The sequence below is a fragment of the Harpia harpyja genome, chromosome 1 (assembly GCF_026419915.1).
Source record: "Harpia harpyja isolate bHarHar1 chromosome 1, bHarHar1 primary haplotype, whole genome shotgun sequence".
Lineage (NCBI taxonomy): Eukaryota > Metazoa > Chordata > Aves > Accipitriformes > Accipitridae > Harpia > Harpia harpyja.
The window spans coordinates 38,687,391-38,701,057 of NC_068940.1; the positions used below are offsets into that span (position 1 = coordinate 38,687,391).

Here is a 13,667-nt window from a genome sequence, read left to right on the forward strand (position 1 = left end):
GTGGGTGGCACTGCCTGATTAGTGCATCCTCCCCATGCCACTGCATCAGTGTGATGGCCAGGACAGCAAACCCACCTCACGCAGCTGCAGGGAGGGACCCAGCAAAGGCCTTGACTGTCCCCGTTGTGACTCAGAGCTGCTGGGAGCAGCTCCCGGGCTCTCCTGTCCCTGTCCTACCCCGCAGGCAGCAATGGGTGTCGCGTCCTGCATCCCCTCCCCTCTTCCCAGGAGAGGCAGGCGGAGCAGGGGCAGGGGTGCTGCTGCTGGGGGTGAGCTGGCACAGGTCACAAACCAATTTGGGGTAGTAGAAGACCCTGTGGCCCCTCTCTGGTTGTCCCTGCTCCAGCTGCATGGGAGCACTGGGAAGTAGGAGGCTGCTGATGCTTTCTGAGCTGCAACCTCTCCCACACATCACGTGCCCCTGCAAGGGGCTGGGAGGGGAGCATTTCTTTGTGCAGTGCTGTCTTGTGTGTGTGTCCTCCTGGGATCTGGGGCTTTAATTTCTGGGCAAATTCCTTAAAAAACGCAATCTCCTACCCTGAACAGCAAGGTGACCAAGCACAGGGTGGTCTGCTGCAAGCACAGTGTGTTTGTCCCCATCCATCTGCATTTATTCTTTGCCCTTAGCTTTTTTTGTGTTGTATTAAAATGGGGAAGTAATTTATAACTTTTTCAGCATTTGCTAATAGATGTGATAACAGGTTTCCTGTTTGGTGAGCCAAGAAGGGTCCATTCTGTGCTTCCGCAAGCAAAACAGGCAGCCCTTCATGCAAAAAAGGGGAGTTGAGCTTCACCATGCATTGTCAGCTGGACTAAGTATTAAGTGTGCACTCTGGTGATAGGATTTTAATGGGAATCTGGTTATCAAAATTTAGAGCAGTATTGAACATCCAAAATAATATCTATCATACTTGAAAAGTCCTTAGGTTCTGTTTACAGGTCCGTCTTGAGTCTGAGATAGTTTGGGTACCACTTATTTGAGCAGGTAAACAGTATTAATGATGTGATGGTAGGTACTAGCACAATAAAGCAAGCTGAAATATCAGGCCACCAATGACTTGTCCCAATTGATTTAAATGAAAGAGTTTGACCTTGTAGGTAAAGGCAACCCTCCCTGCTTTGCTCTGAAAGATTAAATTGCCACTAGATTATTTTTTCTTGATATATCATTAATGTGGTTATTAGATGCAGCCTTTCTGCTATGCAGAATATACTGTGCCTATGCAATTACTTAAATGTCCCTATCCTTAAATATGACTTAAATTCTTAACTCTTAATCTTAGCAGATTCATTCACTTTGCTACACTGTAATTCTGGGTTTATTAAATTGCTCTTAGGATAAAATGTCTGAAACCTTTTTTGTGATCAATATGTTCTTGCAACTAAATGTATACTTAATTTGAAAGGTTATAGCTGCTGGTTAAAAAAAATAATCTGAATTTCATACTGGGTTCAGTAACGTAACTTAAATCTGGCTACTTACTATAAATCGACTTTGCTGATGGATCACTTGCAACCTTGTGTCCAAGGCTTTGCAGAGCTGCTTGGGCAGTTTTTGGGGGGTGGCAGGTGGGACACTAGACCTTCTTTTGTCTCTGGGTGCCTGAACACCAGCTGGTTTGTACTGTGCTCATAAGAAACCAGGGCTGCTCTTGCTTTGAATCAGCATGGTGAATGTCAGCCCCGTGGCGTGCTTCTGCAGCTCACTGCTGCAGGAATGCCTATGCATGATAAGGTAATTGGAAAGCATGAGACCTCCTCCTTGTCCTGGTAGGCCTGGGAGCTGCCTGTGATGGGACTGGGTGGCTCAGCCCTAAATGGCTGCTTTCCAGGACCTCTGGGGTGTAAGGTTGGTGCTGGTGCCCTGGGTGCTCTGGGACCAAAAGGCCCAACCCTCTGCTAAACATTTGATGCTCGGAGAAAGTGGAGAGGCAGCATCTTCCTGTAGCAGCTGATGCCTTACTACAGGCAGGGAACTTTTTCTAGTGCCTAAAATAAAGGTCATGCTTGGCTGAAGATGCTTTATGCAAAGCTGGTGACTTTATGGTAGAAAGCAGAAGTGCATGGTTATGTAGATGTTTTAAGGAGGTTTTTACAGGTGTAGCAGGCTGGAGGGGTTTTACCCAGGAGGTAAAAGGGTGCAGGGGAATGGGAGGGGCTGGAGAAATGAGCCATGGTGGGCACTGCTGTGACTGTTGGGGCATGGGGGCTCCTCTGCTCTTGCATGATACAAACCAGGGAAAGGCTGCATGTAATGTGATAGTTTTTATTGATCCTTCGAGGAGGACAAGAAGCAGGATTTCCCTGTGCAGGCTGCTGCACTGACAATCCTTGCTGGCATTGGGACCCACCTGGGGACTTCCCTCTCTGAGCCCATTAGGAAAGGACCTGCTGGCGGAGCATGTCCCCTCTTGCTGTGCTGTGGTCCTTCAAGAACAAGGTGCTAAGTAGCTTTTCCTTCCAAGTGCCATGTGCTCCAGTGCTTTGAGCTGTTTGTGATACCTAAAGGTGACACTCAAAATTCTTCCTTCGGCCAGAAAATGTGAAGGTTTCTTTGGTGTGGTGTTGTTGAAGGCAGCCAGGGCTTCTGCAGCCACCTGCCCCAGGATGGGGATGAGCACCCAGCTGGGTTGCAAGTCTACAGCTCATGCTGCATGGGGACACCCCTGTCCTGTTTGAGACATCCTCAGCCATGGGTGGCTTTGGAGTCTGGTCTCAGTGGCACTGGGAGGTGGCTGGAAACAACAAAGACCTGCAGCTCAAGTGTAAACTTTTCTCTCTCCTTTTTTTTTTTTTTTCCCCGCATTCCCCAGATTATCCTCTTGATCTAAACCACAATGACACCTTTCTGCAAGCCACAACGTTTCTTCCTGAAGACTTTACCTACTTCCCCAACCACACCTGTCCTGAGAGGCTCCCTTCTATGAGTGAGTAGCATCCCGATGGCCCTGTGTCCCTGTCCTCCTCCCCGTGGCTTTGGAGGGCACATCGTGGTGTTCCCTGGCTCACTGGCATTGCACCTTTCCCCGCCAGGCACCTGGGGATGAATGGGAGTGCTGTTCACCGCCTCCTGGGAAATCATTGTTTACCCACTCACACGAATTAATCCCTTCTATGTTGGAGGCATGTCTCCCCGCCGAAGCAGGAGCCCATCGCTTGGCAAACACAAACAAAAGCGGGATTGTGTGCTGGGAGCCGGTGAAAAGGCTCGGCCAGCCCTTTTCCAGGGGAAGGAAGTGGTGGTGGGTCCCAGCCCCGAGCTGTGCCGGGTACAGCTGGGCAGGGGCTGGTGTGGGAGGCAGGCTGGACCCCCCCAAGGGAGCTGCAGCTGGGAGAAGTGCTTCCACCAAAGAGATACTGCAGTGGAAAATTGGGCTTTGGGGGGTAAATGTTTCCTAAAAGGGGGAAACAGCTCTCTGCTGAGGTGTGGGGTTTTGTGTCTGCTGGAAACCTGTGTGGAGGAATAGAGGGGTGCCCCAGATCGTGTGGGTGTCTGATGGAGAGCCACATCCAACAGTGGCCACAAAGGCTGAACTGAGCCCAGCTGCTGAGGAGATGGTGGTGTTACAAGTCATGCCAGCAGTGTTTCTTAATCAGTTTTATTGGTGTTTGGGGAAAAGAAAGGACTGCCTGTGTGCAGCACTTGGGGCAGCGGGCAGGGATGCAGCAGAGCACTGCCCCGAGCTGCCCCAGGACCACAGCAGTTCCTGACCCGCTCTTCTGCTTCTTCCCACTGCCTCCGCAGAGGGCCCCATTGATGTAAATATGAGCGAGATTACAATGGAGGATATCCACCAGTTCTTCGCAAAAGACCCTTCTATCAAGCTGGGAGGCCACTGGAAACCGAGCGACTGCCTGCCTCGCTGGAAGGTAACCGGGGAGCTGGGCAGCCCTGTGTCCTTTGCCGAGTGTGGGGGGATGGAGAGTCCCAGGCGGGCGGTGGGAAGACATTAATGGGAATGTTTCTGATGTGCTGCAGCTCCAGAGTAATGAATATAAGGATCTCCGAAGTGGGGGGCTGCAGTGTCTGGGGAAGAAATGCTGAACTCGAGGGCTGCTTTAGTGATGCATGAGTCAGCTCTGAGTTTCTGCAGGGACTGCTAAGGAGTCAGGCAGTGAGCTTGCCTGCCTGCTTCCCCACTGCTGAGCCTCCCACTCCCCCCACAGCCCTGTCTGTGGTAGGATGTGACCCAGAGAGGCAAGGTGGCACTGCTGGGGACTCCCGTCCCCAGAGGGAGGTGGCTTAGGGCAGTGTGGTAGCAGTTGCCTGGCCCCACTCCTGTGGTCCCCAGCGCTGGGCAGAGGCAGTGGGGGGGGGGGGCGGGGGGGCTGTGGGTCTCCTTCCTGCTCAAGGTTACGTTGAATTTCCCCAAAGCAACAATTCCCCAAAAAGTAAATAGGAAATCCACATTGTGGGTGTCGGAAGGGTTTCAGCCCTACGTGGGAGAGCTGAGACACCATGTTTGGTGCTCTTCCTCCTCCTATAACACCATACCAGCCAGTCCTGCTCCCCAGCCTGGGGGTTGGTTGGTAGCAGGAGCCGCTGGTGCAGTGCAGTAAGAGCCATGTCCTCTCCTTGTCAGGTGGCGATCCTGATCCCATTCCGCAATCGATACGAGCATCTTCCTGTCCTCTTCAGACACCTTATTCCCATGCTGCAGCGGCAACGTTTACAGTTCGCCTTTTACGTTGTGGAACAAGTGAGTGAGCCCTGGGGTGGCTGGGGTGGCAGCTGCTGGGGCATGGATGTGCTGCGCTAAAAGTGTGTCTGCCAAAGCTGCAAGTGTAGCTCTGCGCTGTGTCCCGAGGAGTTTACCTGCCAGATGACACCATTTAACCTTTGGCAGGTTTAGGGTTCATGTTGCAATGTGTAGGTTCCCCTATTCTGCCTAAAAGTGGCACAGCTAAAAGTTGTGCTCCAAAATGACTGGTTTTATCTAAAAAATAAAGTAGAGATTCAAGGCTTTTTTTTTTTCTTTAAAAATCCTGTATTGTAGGAGATATTTAAAAAAAAGGCAACTTTGAACCAGGTGTTGCAGTTTAAATAATGCTGTGTTATTTTGTTTATCTCTAGTAGTTCTGGGCAGCGTGCCCTAGGCACAGGAATGGCCTGAGCAGAGTTATGCATTTCTTGTCTGGGCACTATCTGGAAGACTTTCATGAATGTAGAACATAAGACTGTCATTTGATGTGTATGTGAACCTGTCACTTAAGCTATCTGACTTCATCCACCCAGTAAATGTACCTCCATATTTAGCTCTATCTTAAAAAGACTGATGAAAATTGTTTTGTTTTTTAAGTGTCTGAGTAAGACTTTAGCATCCTTATTTTTGCTCCTGCACAGTAACTTGAATATTTAAGTCTTGTCTGATCTTGCTAGTCTGTCTGTTCCAATACATAGTTTCCTTTCGTGGCACTGATGTGGGAGCTGGTTCCCCTCTGCAGTTTTCTAGACAAGACTGAGAATGCACATGTGGAGCACGAGCTGCATGGGGCTCCCCTTGAGAAGGAACTTTCTCCCTCCTAGGCTGGAAACCAACCCTTTAACCGTGCCATGCTCTTCAATGTTGGCTTTCGGGAAGCAATGAAGGACTTGGACTGGGACTGTCTCATCTTTCATGATGTGGACCACATACCAGAAAATGACCGTAACTATTATGGGTGCGGACAGATGCCGAGGCACTTTGCAGCCAAGCTGGATAAGTACATGTATCTGTAAGCACTGTTCTTCCTCCCCACTACCATAATAGCTAAGGAGGCAGTGTTAGATTTTATTTTTTTTAAAAGGCGGAAGATGAATCTCGGTTTGCTTCTCAGGCTTTGTGCAAAGTGAACATGAGAGGGAAATAGAAGAAAGCATCCTCACAGCTCAGGCTTTCCCCATTGCAGGTGGGAGAGCTGCAGCGCTGGTGGGCTCTGCCTTAACCCCTTTTCTCCACTTAGGCTCCCTTACAATGAGTTCTTCGGTGGGGTGAGTGGCCTGACTGTCGAGCAGTTTCAGAAGATCAACGGTTTCCCTAATGCCTTCTGGGGCTGGGGTGGCGAAGATGATGATCTCTGGAACAGGTATGGGCTCAGGTCAGCCAGCATCCCTGAACTCTGCTTCTGATGGTGGTTCTGCGAGCCAAGCTTTGCATGTGCTGCGGGGGGGAAGTGTTGTCACCTCTGCAGCCGGCGCTGGGCTTGCTGTGCCCATTTCACCTGGGCTGGGGAAGAGCCAGCCTGGCTGCGGTGGCTCAGTGGAAATGGGGGCCGCTCCAGCCTTTGCAGGCAGTAGGTTGAAAGCAAACAGAGAAATGCTGGTTGGGAGATTATTGCCTCTGTGTGCAATATCGCATGCTGCTGAGCTCAAACTGGTCTCGGCTGAGCTGAAGCCTTGAGGTGCCAAATGCTGTGTGACGTGCCCAGAGCCCAGGCTGGAGTGGGTAGGTTTGCATAGCTTATCTGCTGGGTGGAAAGGCAAAGCTGCTGTCAGAGCCCCAAGCGCACTAACTGAGCAGCCCTGGCAAGTGCTGACAGCACAGCAAATGCAATGATTGAAATTTTTTTTGTTTATTTTATTTCTTCCCTTTCTAATGCAGAGTGCAGTACGCAGGCTACTCAGTGACTCGACCAGAAGGAGACACAGGGAAATACAAATCAATTCCCCACCATCATCGGGGAGAAGTGCAGTTCCTAGGAAGGCAAGTAATTTTTTTTTTTTAAGAATTCCAAAGCTCTTTACAAGTCTGTACCATGTACAAGGCTCCATGCAGCTGTCTGAGGGCAGTAACAGCCTTAACTCATGAAGGAAACTAACTGTGGGGAGATGGAGGCAGAGCACTGCCTGAATTCCTCCATCCCTACGTTTTATACCCCGCATCCCTATGACATGGGGTCCTTGCTTTGTGGTTGTAGCTGCTTGGATGCCACCCAAAAGAGAGGGTTGTCAGTGCAGCAGGCTGGGGGCCTGTACTGTGTCTCCAGGGGGATGTTCCAAAAGGAGTGGCTAATGCCTGATGTCAGAGAAGCTTCTGTGTTTCTAGAAGAGCCTGATCTAAGTGTTGAAGGAGGCATTGCTCAGCCTGCAAAAGGCAGCAGGGACTTTCCTGGTGTGTGGCTGCGGAAGCATCAGGTATCCCTGGGAACACTAACAAAGTCCAGTAGCAACACCCTCGGTTTGCACTATGAAGGCAGTTGCTGTTGCAAAAGCAATGTCCCCCTGCAGTGTTGTTCTTTGGTAGTGGACAGTGTTGAGCGGTTTGAGTCAGAGTGACACTCGCACTGGTTTCATCCTGTGATGGTATGTGCAAACAAGGAGATGGCAGCAGCTCCAGCACACTTCCACCACAGCGCTGAGATGGAGCAGCTCACCCCTCTCCATTCTTCTGTTCCTGCCTCTTGGTCCCAAACTAGGGTGAGTGTACAGAGCCCCTGAATTCAGGGTTTGCTCTCTTGTGAGACTTTGGAAATCCATCAGGAGCAGTAACTGTGCCCTGTACCTAAGGAGCACAAGTACTGCATGAACATTTTGTCTTTTTTTTTTTTTCTCAAAAAGCTAAATTCTCCCTGGAGCTTTCCAGGAGGGCTCTGACCCCTTTGTCCAGGAGCCAGGGTCGTGTTGGAGAGTACGAAGGTTGGTTGAATTCTTTTGCCTGGGGACCTTGGTGGAGTTTGAGTCCTCTGAAAACTATGCAACAGAAAACTGGAGAAATACCTTTTTCACAAACAACTGCAGGAATTAACACTTATAAGTGGTGAGCTGCTGGACAGTGTAAGCTCTGTTCTGCAGAAGGGCTCCTGGCCACTGCTGGCAGAAAAGGCAGTAAGGAGGGTTTATGTTGCAGATACCATTCGAGCTATCTGCTGGTCCTCTTTTTACAGAAGACTGATTTTTGGGGGAGTTTCCATTTGAGGTTATGTCATCTTTAGCTCTAGCTTTCATTAACCTGCCAGACAGAATGCAGCCAGTAAGAGATGCTGCTTTTGTTCCATTCTTGAAAAAAAAGTTGGTTTTGGCTTAAAAAGCCATATTTAGTTAAACCCTTGAAGTATGGAAGGCTGGCAGTGCAGTGGGATTGAGCTCTTGTTCCTAATGCTTCCCTGGTTGTCTCCTGGCCCCAGCCAGGAGCCCTAGTTCACTGTCAGCAGGAGCTGTGGGTCAGTGCTGCGGGAGGGGGAATCTGCGGTGAAGATGGGCAAGGCAGTGGTTCACCCCAGTGAGGCTGATACCTGTGCTGCTGAGCGCTCCTGCCTCCACTGCTGTGTCTGGAGCCTGACTCCAGCCTAGGCGAGGCTTAACAATAGATTTGCTCTGTGTCCTGCTTCTGCTTCCCTCTGCTCTGCACTTACCCACAAGCAAGTACTAACTGCTGCCATCTGAAAGCCCTGCTGCTTCTCCCAGCCAAGCAGGGAGCAGGGGGACCCAACACTGTGGAGAAGGAAAGTGTTTGTCAAGACACTAAGTGTCCTGCCCATGTTCTGATGCTGTGACCTCTTTGAAACCAGCTTTGGCCCTTTTCTCTTTGCTCTCACCCAGCATCTTCCTCCCAGCACGTCCCTTCCCTGGTGCTTTTTCTGTCCCCAGGTCTCAGCCCAGCTCCCACTCGCCCTGGTGCTGCCAGGCCCCCAGCACTGTGGTGCGGAAAGTCAGTGTCTGCTGAGAGGTTTCTGCTTATTTCATTTTTTTTCCCTCCCACCCTTACATGTTAGATCTCATCATGCTGCCCCTAAATTTGGTTGAGGCTATTTTTGTGTACCAGCTGCCATTTCCTTCACCAAACCATCATTTTTACAGTTCTACTTCCTTATCCCCCAGCCTGCGGACTAAAACCATTTAGTTCTGCTCTTTTTTGTGGTCTAGTTTCTTAAAAATGGAAAGGACCACATCACCCATCATCTGCTTTTCTCTGGGATGTTTTGGCCGGTGAGGGCTTAGCAGGACTCCCTGAGCTCAGCCCCCTCCTGGGAATGGGTCTCGCAGGCTTCAGGCAGGAGTTACAGGTTGTTTTGACAGCTGAGTGCTTGCTGGTGGCACAGAGAGCATTTTGCTCTTCATCAAGTGATGGACTGTAATTTTCTAAAGTTTGGGATATTTTACCAATATAGAATATAGAAAATGTGATGGTTATCTTTATTAAGGGTTCAGAAGTTTGTTGTTTTGTAACTGCTGCTGGGACTCACCATTTTAAGGTGTTTTAGTAGCATTGGGAGGACTTTGCAGAGCTCTGTGGGATATGTGGAAGTGACTCTGGCCTCTGGTTCTCATTGCACAGGTATGCCTTGCTGAGGAAGTCGAAAGAAAGGCAAGCCCTGGATGGCCTCAATAACTTGAACTACTTTCCAAACGTCACGTATGACGCCTTGTATAAGAACATCACTGTTAACCTGACACCGGAGCTGGCTCTGGTGACCGAATATTAAGAGGAAAAAATAACTTTGCTCTGCCCTTCACCAAGAAAGCATCACGCTAGACTTTCTTTTCCAAGGGTTATTGAGGACAAGCAACACTTTGTCTAATGAAGGATCACAGTATTTTGGAGAATAAGGCTGAAAGTGCACGCACAAATTGCCCTAGCTGTACCAATCCAGCCCGATACTCGTGCAGTGAGCTCAGCAGTCTCTTTCTTTTTTCTGCCACTTGCTTTCTGGGTTTCAGGACAATGGTTCGACCTGCTGCTCTTGTCTCCACATTCCTCCTCCAGCAATCTCTGGCACTGGGACTCGCCTCAGATGCGCTTTCTCCTCTGGGAAGCAGCTCACCTGAGGGACTCTGGCTTCTCAACGGCGAATGTCGGGAGCGATTCAGTCGGCAACTGCCCTGGTGGGAGATCAAATGACTTCTGATACCGTTCTTCTATGTCTGTGCAGTTTTTTAAATGACCTGCTTGAAGTATATACAACAGATTCGCTTCTTAAAGAAGTGTAAGTGTAAATATGCTGTGTAAATTGCCCCTTTTTATTTTTCTCCTATGGCTCAAATCCAAGCTAGACGTTTACATACAGTCACTCATTTTAGTCCTGAATTCTGTAAACACTTGTGTGTGCATCACTGTACTTGTGCAAGGTGTTCCCTTTTAAGCCAGTGAGACTGCTTGCATGATTTAAGCTGTGCATATGCAGAAATGTCTGTGGGACAGGGCCCTGAACTTTCCAATGTAGTGGTTGAGAAATACAGCTGTATCATCACTCATTCCAGGAACCACAGGGGTGGCTTTTTCCAGGGAGAGTGAGGAAATGGGAATATTTATGAAAAAACTCCCCTTTCTGTCACTTTTGCAACATGATGTGCAAATGAATCCAAAAGCCATATGGAATAAAATCCCTTTCCTGTTGCTCTCTATCCCACTGATGACAAGCGTGAGCTTGGCAGATTGCTCAAGAGCTCGCATCAGTCCTGCCCATGTGCTGCCCTTGGGATGGGGCAGCTGGCCGCACCAAGCCTGCCCTGGACTGGCAGCACCCTGCCGTCACTCCTATAATGTGATGGTACAGTTTGGGAGGTTGTTTTAGTTGTATTTATTGTGTAAATCTAGCAGCACACTGAAGTGTTGTCAGAGCCAGGTAGTGCACTTCGTTATCACTGTTGGCACTTGGCAGCACTTGCGCAGGCACAGCTGGTGGGGCAGGTTGTCACAGGTTAGTGAGAGAAATGAAGGACGCATGAATCAAGCTTATGAAAACATGAGGACTGGGAACCAGAGAGTTTGGTCCAACACCCCATCCAAACTGGAGTGCCCCTTCCCCACAGCTGCTGTGGGCAGGCTGGGCTCTGGGCTCTCCTCCCCACTGACACTCAATCCAGTCCTTATGCAGCACCAACACAGTCACTTTTACTGGACCTCTCCGACTTAAAAGTAAATACATTGGGGGTTGCTTTTTAATTTGTATTTATACATAACAATGGTGGGTACTTAACCTCTGAAGTACTTTATTTTTATTGCATTGTTTGCCTTCAGTTTCCTTAACTTCTCATGGTTTACATTTGTTTTCTTGGTTCTGTGGACATATGATCCCCATACACATCTGTTGTGGGTGTGACTGCCCAGGGCATTCCTAACCTGTATCCAGAAAACGTTAGTTTAGAAAACAGGAGTTCTTGTGTAGATCTTATCGGCTGGTATGAGAGGACAGCGAGCCTGCCCTTGAAAAGCGCTGATAAGTTTGTAACTTAGGTTTAAAGTCTTTGAACTTACATGTGCTTTAAACTCGCTTCCCAAGGGGATTCAACCGGGTTATTTATAGGCAGAGGTGAGGATTTGCTTTTTATGGCGCATATAGCAATAAAGACTTTTGCTTCTGAATCTCGATCTCTAATTCATGTGGACCCTTTTCAGATGCTGAACCTGTGTTGCCCTGCCCCTCTTTTCTTTCATCTTGAGACCTTGCTAGAAATCTGTCTTTGTTTAATGGTGCTTCAAACAAGGAATGTATTTCAACTAATCCAAGTTCACTACCCCAGGAATCATGCATGTGTGTGTGAGTAGGTGTTAAACTACCTTAGTCGGGATCCTCAGCCTTCGATGTGTACCTGACACCCATCGCACCTTGTGTTGAACAAAAAGTCGTTACCTCTGTTCAGAAATGCACTCTATGGTTGGCACAAAAGGGTCCACGCCTCCCCCCCCAGCAGCACCCCTCTTCATAGTTCCTTTGTTCTAATGGCGTTGAAATTTTTTTCCCTCTTCAAAATGTGGAATATCTGAAAATGTGCACTGTTAATCTTAGCAGCTATGTCAAATACTGTATAGTAAGTGTAACTGTTAAAAACATACTGTCAAGCGCATGTGCTGTTATGGTGTAAAAATTCTCATATTAAGGAGAACTTGTACATATTCTGGCAGCTGAAATTCAACAAGGCCACTTGTTCGCCCCTTCCATGTCAACACCATTGGTCTGCCCTGCTGGAGGGCAGGTCCTGTTTGATGCTGACTTTTTTTTTTTTTTTTAAATGCAAAACTATTTATTGACAGTTAATTATCTGTAAAGCTCTGCTTCTCTAAGGGAGGTACTGTCTGAGCAACAGCCACGTGCTTTGGGTTGCTCACCATCAGAAGTGGCTTTAAACTTTAAAGTAGATTTCCATCATCATGGCTTTTGAGCTTACTGTTATGTTTTTAAGAGGTGCCAGGGGGACATTTTTGCACTGAAGACTAGTGTTTTAAAACACACACACACTTCTCAGCAAAGCAATCCTTTGTGTCATTACATTTATTTACCCATGTGTTTGTACATTTTTGTATTTGTTAATTTATGAATGATTTTTTCAGTAAAAAATACATATTCAAGAACAAAGATTGCAGTGGTTGCTTTTTTTAATAAGAGGTTGGCATGTGCTTTTTTTTTTTTTTTTAATAGGAGGTGAGATCTGTAAGCCCAGAGTGGTAAGTGCTTATAAGAGTTAATGAGTGGCAAAGGGTGAGCCCTGGATGCTGAAGGCCGATTAGAAATTTCTCATTAGGGCTGGCCAGAAGTAAATTGAGTGTAGGATAGGGATGCTCCCCGAGCTTTTACTACTCTCTATATGCTAAAGCCTTTTTTCCAAGCATCTGCTTCAGTGTAGTACTGATGGAGGGGCTGGCTGCTTTGGGGCAGGTGGGTTTAGGAAGATACTTGGCTGAAGCTGGTGCAGGGCTCGGAAATGATGGTGATGAGGGTTAGTAATTAGATTTTTTAATCAACAAACCCAGGCAGACAGACAAGCTTCCTTGCAGTAGCTTTAAAATACTTTCATGCAGCATACAGGCATGCTAGAATAAATAGCTGGCAGCCCTGGGTTGTTCCAGGCCTTGCCTTTATTTAGCTCTCCATCTTCCGGGAAGCTTCCTCCCACCCACGGTGTTCGGCTGGAGCCTGCAGGGTGCCAGGCTTCTTCCAGCTGCTGCCACCCACCCGGGGATGACGGCCTTGCATCCCCCTGGGCTTGCAGGAGCAAGGGTGGGAGCCTCTTGCTTCTGGCTGTGCTCTAGTGGGAGTCCCTGACCTCAGTTTGGGGGGATCCCTACAGCTGTGTTCCTCCATGGGTAGCCCAGCTGTAAGGGTTTCATTGCCTGCATCACGCCTGCAGTGGCTAGGCTGGGCAGGGGCTGGAGGAGATGGATGCACACGCAGAAATTTGGGGTTGCCCTTACACAGGAAAAATGAGAAGGGCAGGGAAGCCTCCAGCCCCTGTCCTGGGTGTGTGCGTGGGTCCCCTTCACCGGAGCCAGCTGCAAAAAGAAGAGCTGGGAGCAAACCCCTTTTTGTGTGGGCTGTGCTGGCAGGGTGCCAAGAGGAGACCTGTCAGGGACTGGTGTGGCAGTGCAGCTCCAGCACGGCCACTGCTGCAAACCAGTAGCTGCAGAGGGAGGCTTTCCTCTAGAGCAGCCCACGCCTGCGGGGGAGAGCATTCCCTGCTCAGGCTGGAAAATAGCTCAGCCTTCTGTGCTTGCAAAATCCTCGAGCTTTTCTGCAGAGTGTATAAAAAACCCCCAACCATCAAAGCAGGGTGTTTTCTCCCGCTTCTTTCCCCCTTTCATTTCCGTGTGGCACAATAAATCTGCCCAGGATGGCCTGGGCTGGCAGCTGGAGCACATCCTGGGGCACATGCAGCTGTGGGGTATCCCTGCCTGCCTGGAGCAGCCCTGAGACCCTGCCCAGGGGGATGCTCTGCTCAGGAGCTGGTAGAAAGGCTGGACAGGAGGTTGGGG

General features: G+C 49.1%; 1 protein-coding gene across 2 annotated transcripts in view; it reads left to right on the forward strand.

The window, feature by feature from the left end:
* B4GALT5 (beta-1,4-galactosyltransferase 5) overlaps positions 1-12,273 on the forward strand; it is a 39,760-nt gene extending 27,487 nt beyond the window's left edge. For both annotated transcript variants that reach the window (XM_052788087.1, XM_052788097.1), the window contains exons 3-9: positions 2,814-2,927; positions 3,746-3,870; positions 4,584-4,700; positions 5,528-5,715; positions 5,944-6,066; positions 6,582-6,683; positions 9,255-12,273. In XM_052788087.1, the coding sequence (XP_052644047.1) occupies positions 2,814-2,927; positions 3,746-3,870; positions 4,584-4,700; positions 5,528-5,715; positions 5,944-6,066; positions 6,582-6,683; positions 9,255-9,402 (917 nt within the window). In that variant the 3' untranslated portion in view covers positions 9,403-12,273. The remainder of the gene's footprint in view (positions 1-2,813; positions 2,928-3,745; positions 3,871-4,583; positions 4,701-5,527; positions 5,716-5,943; positions 6,067-6,581; positions 6,684-9,254) is intronic.
* Positions 12,274-13,667: the final 1,394 nt, after the last annotated feature.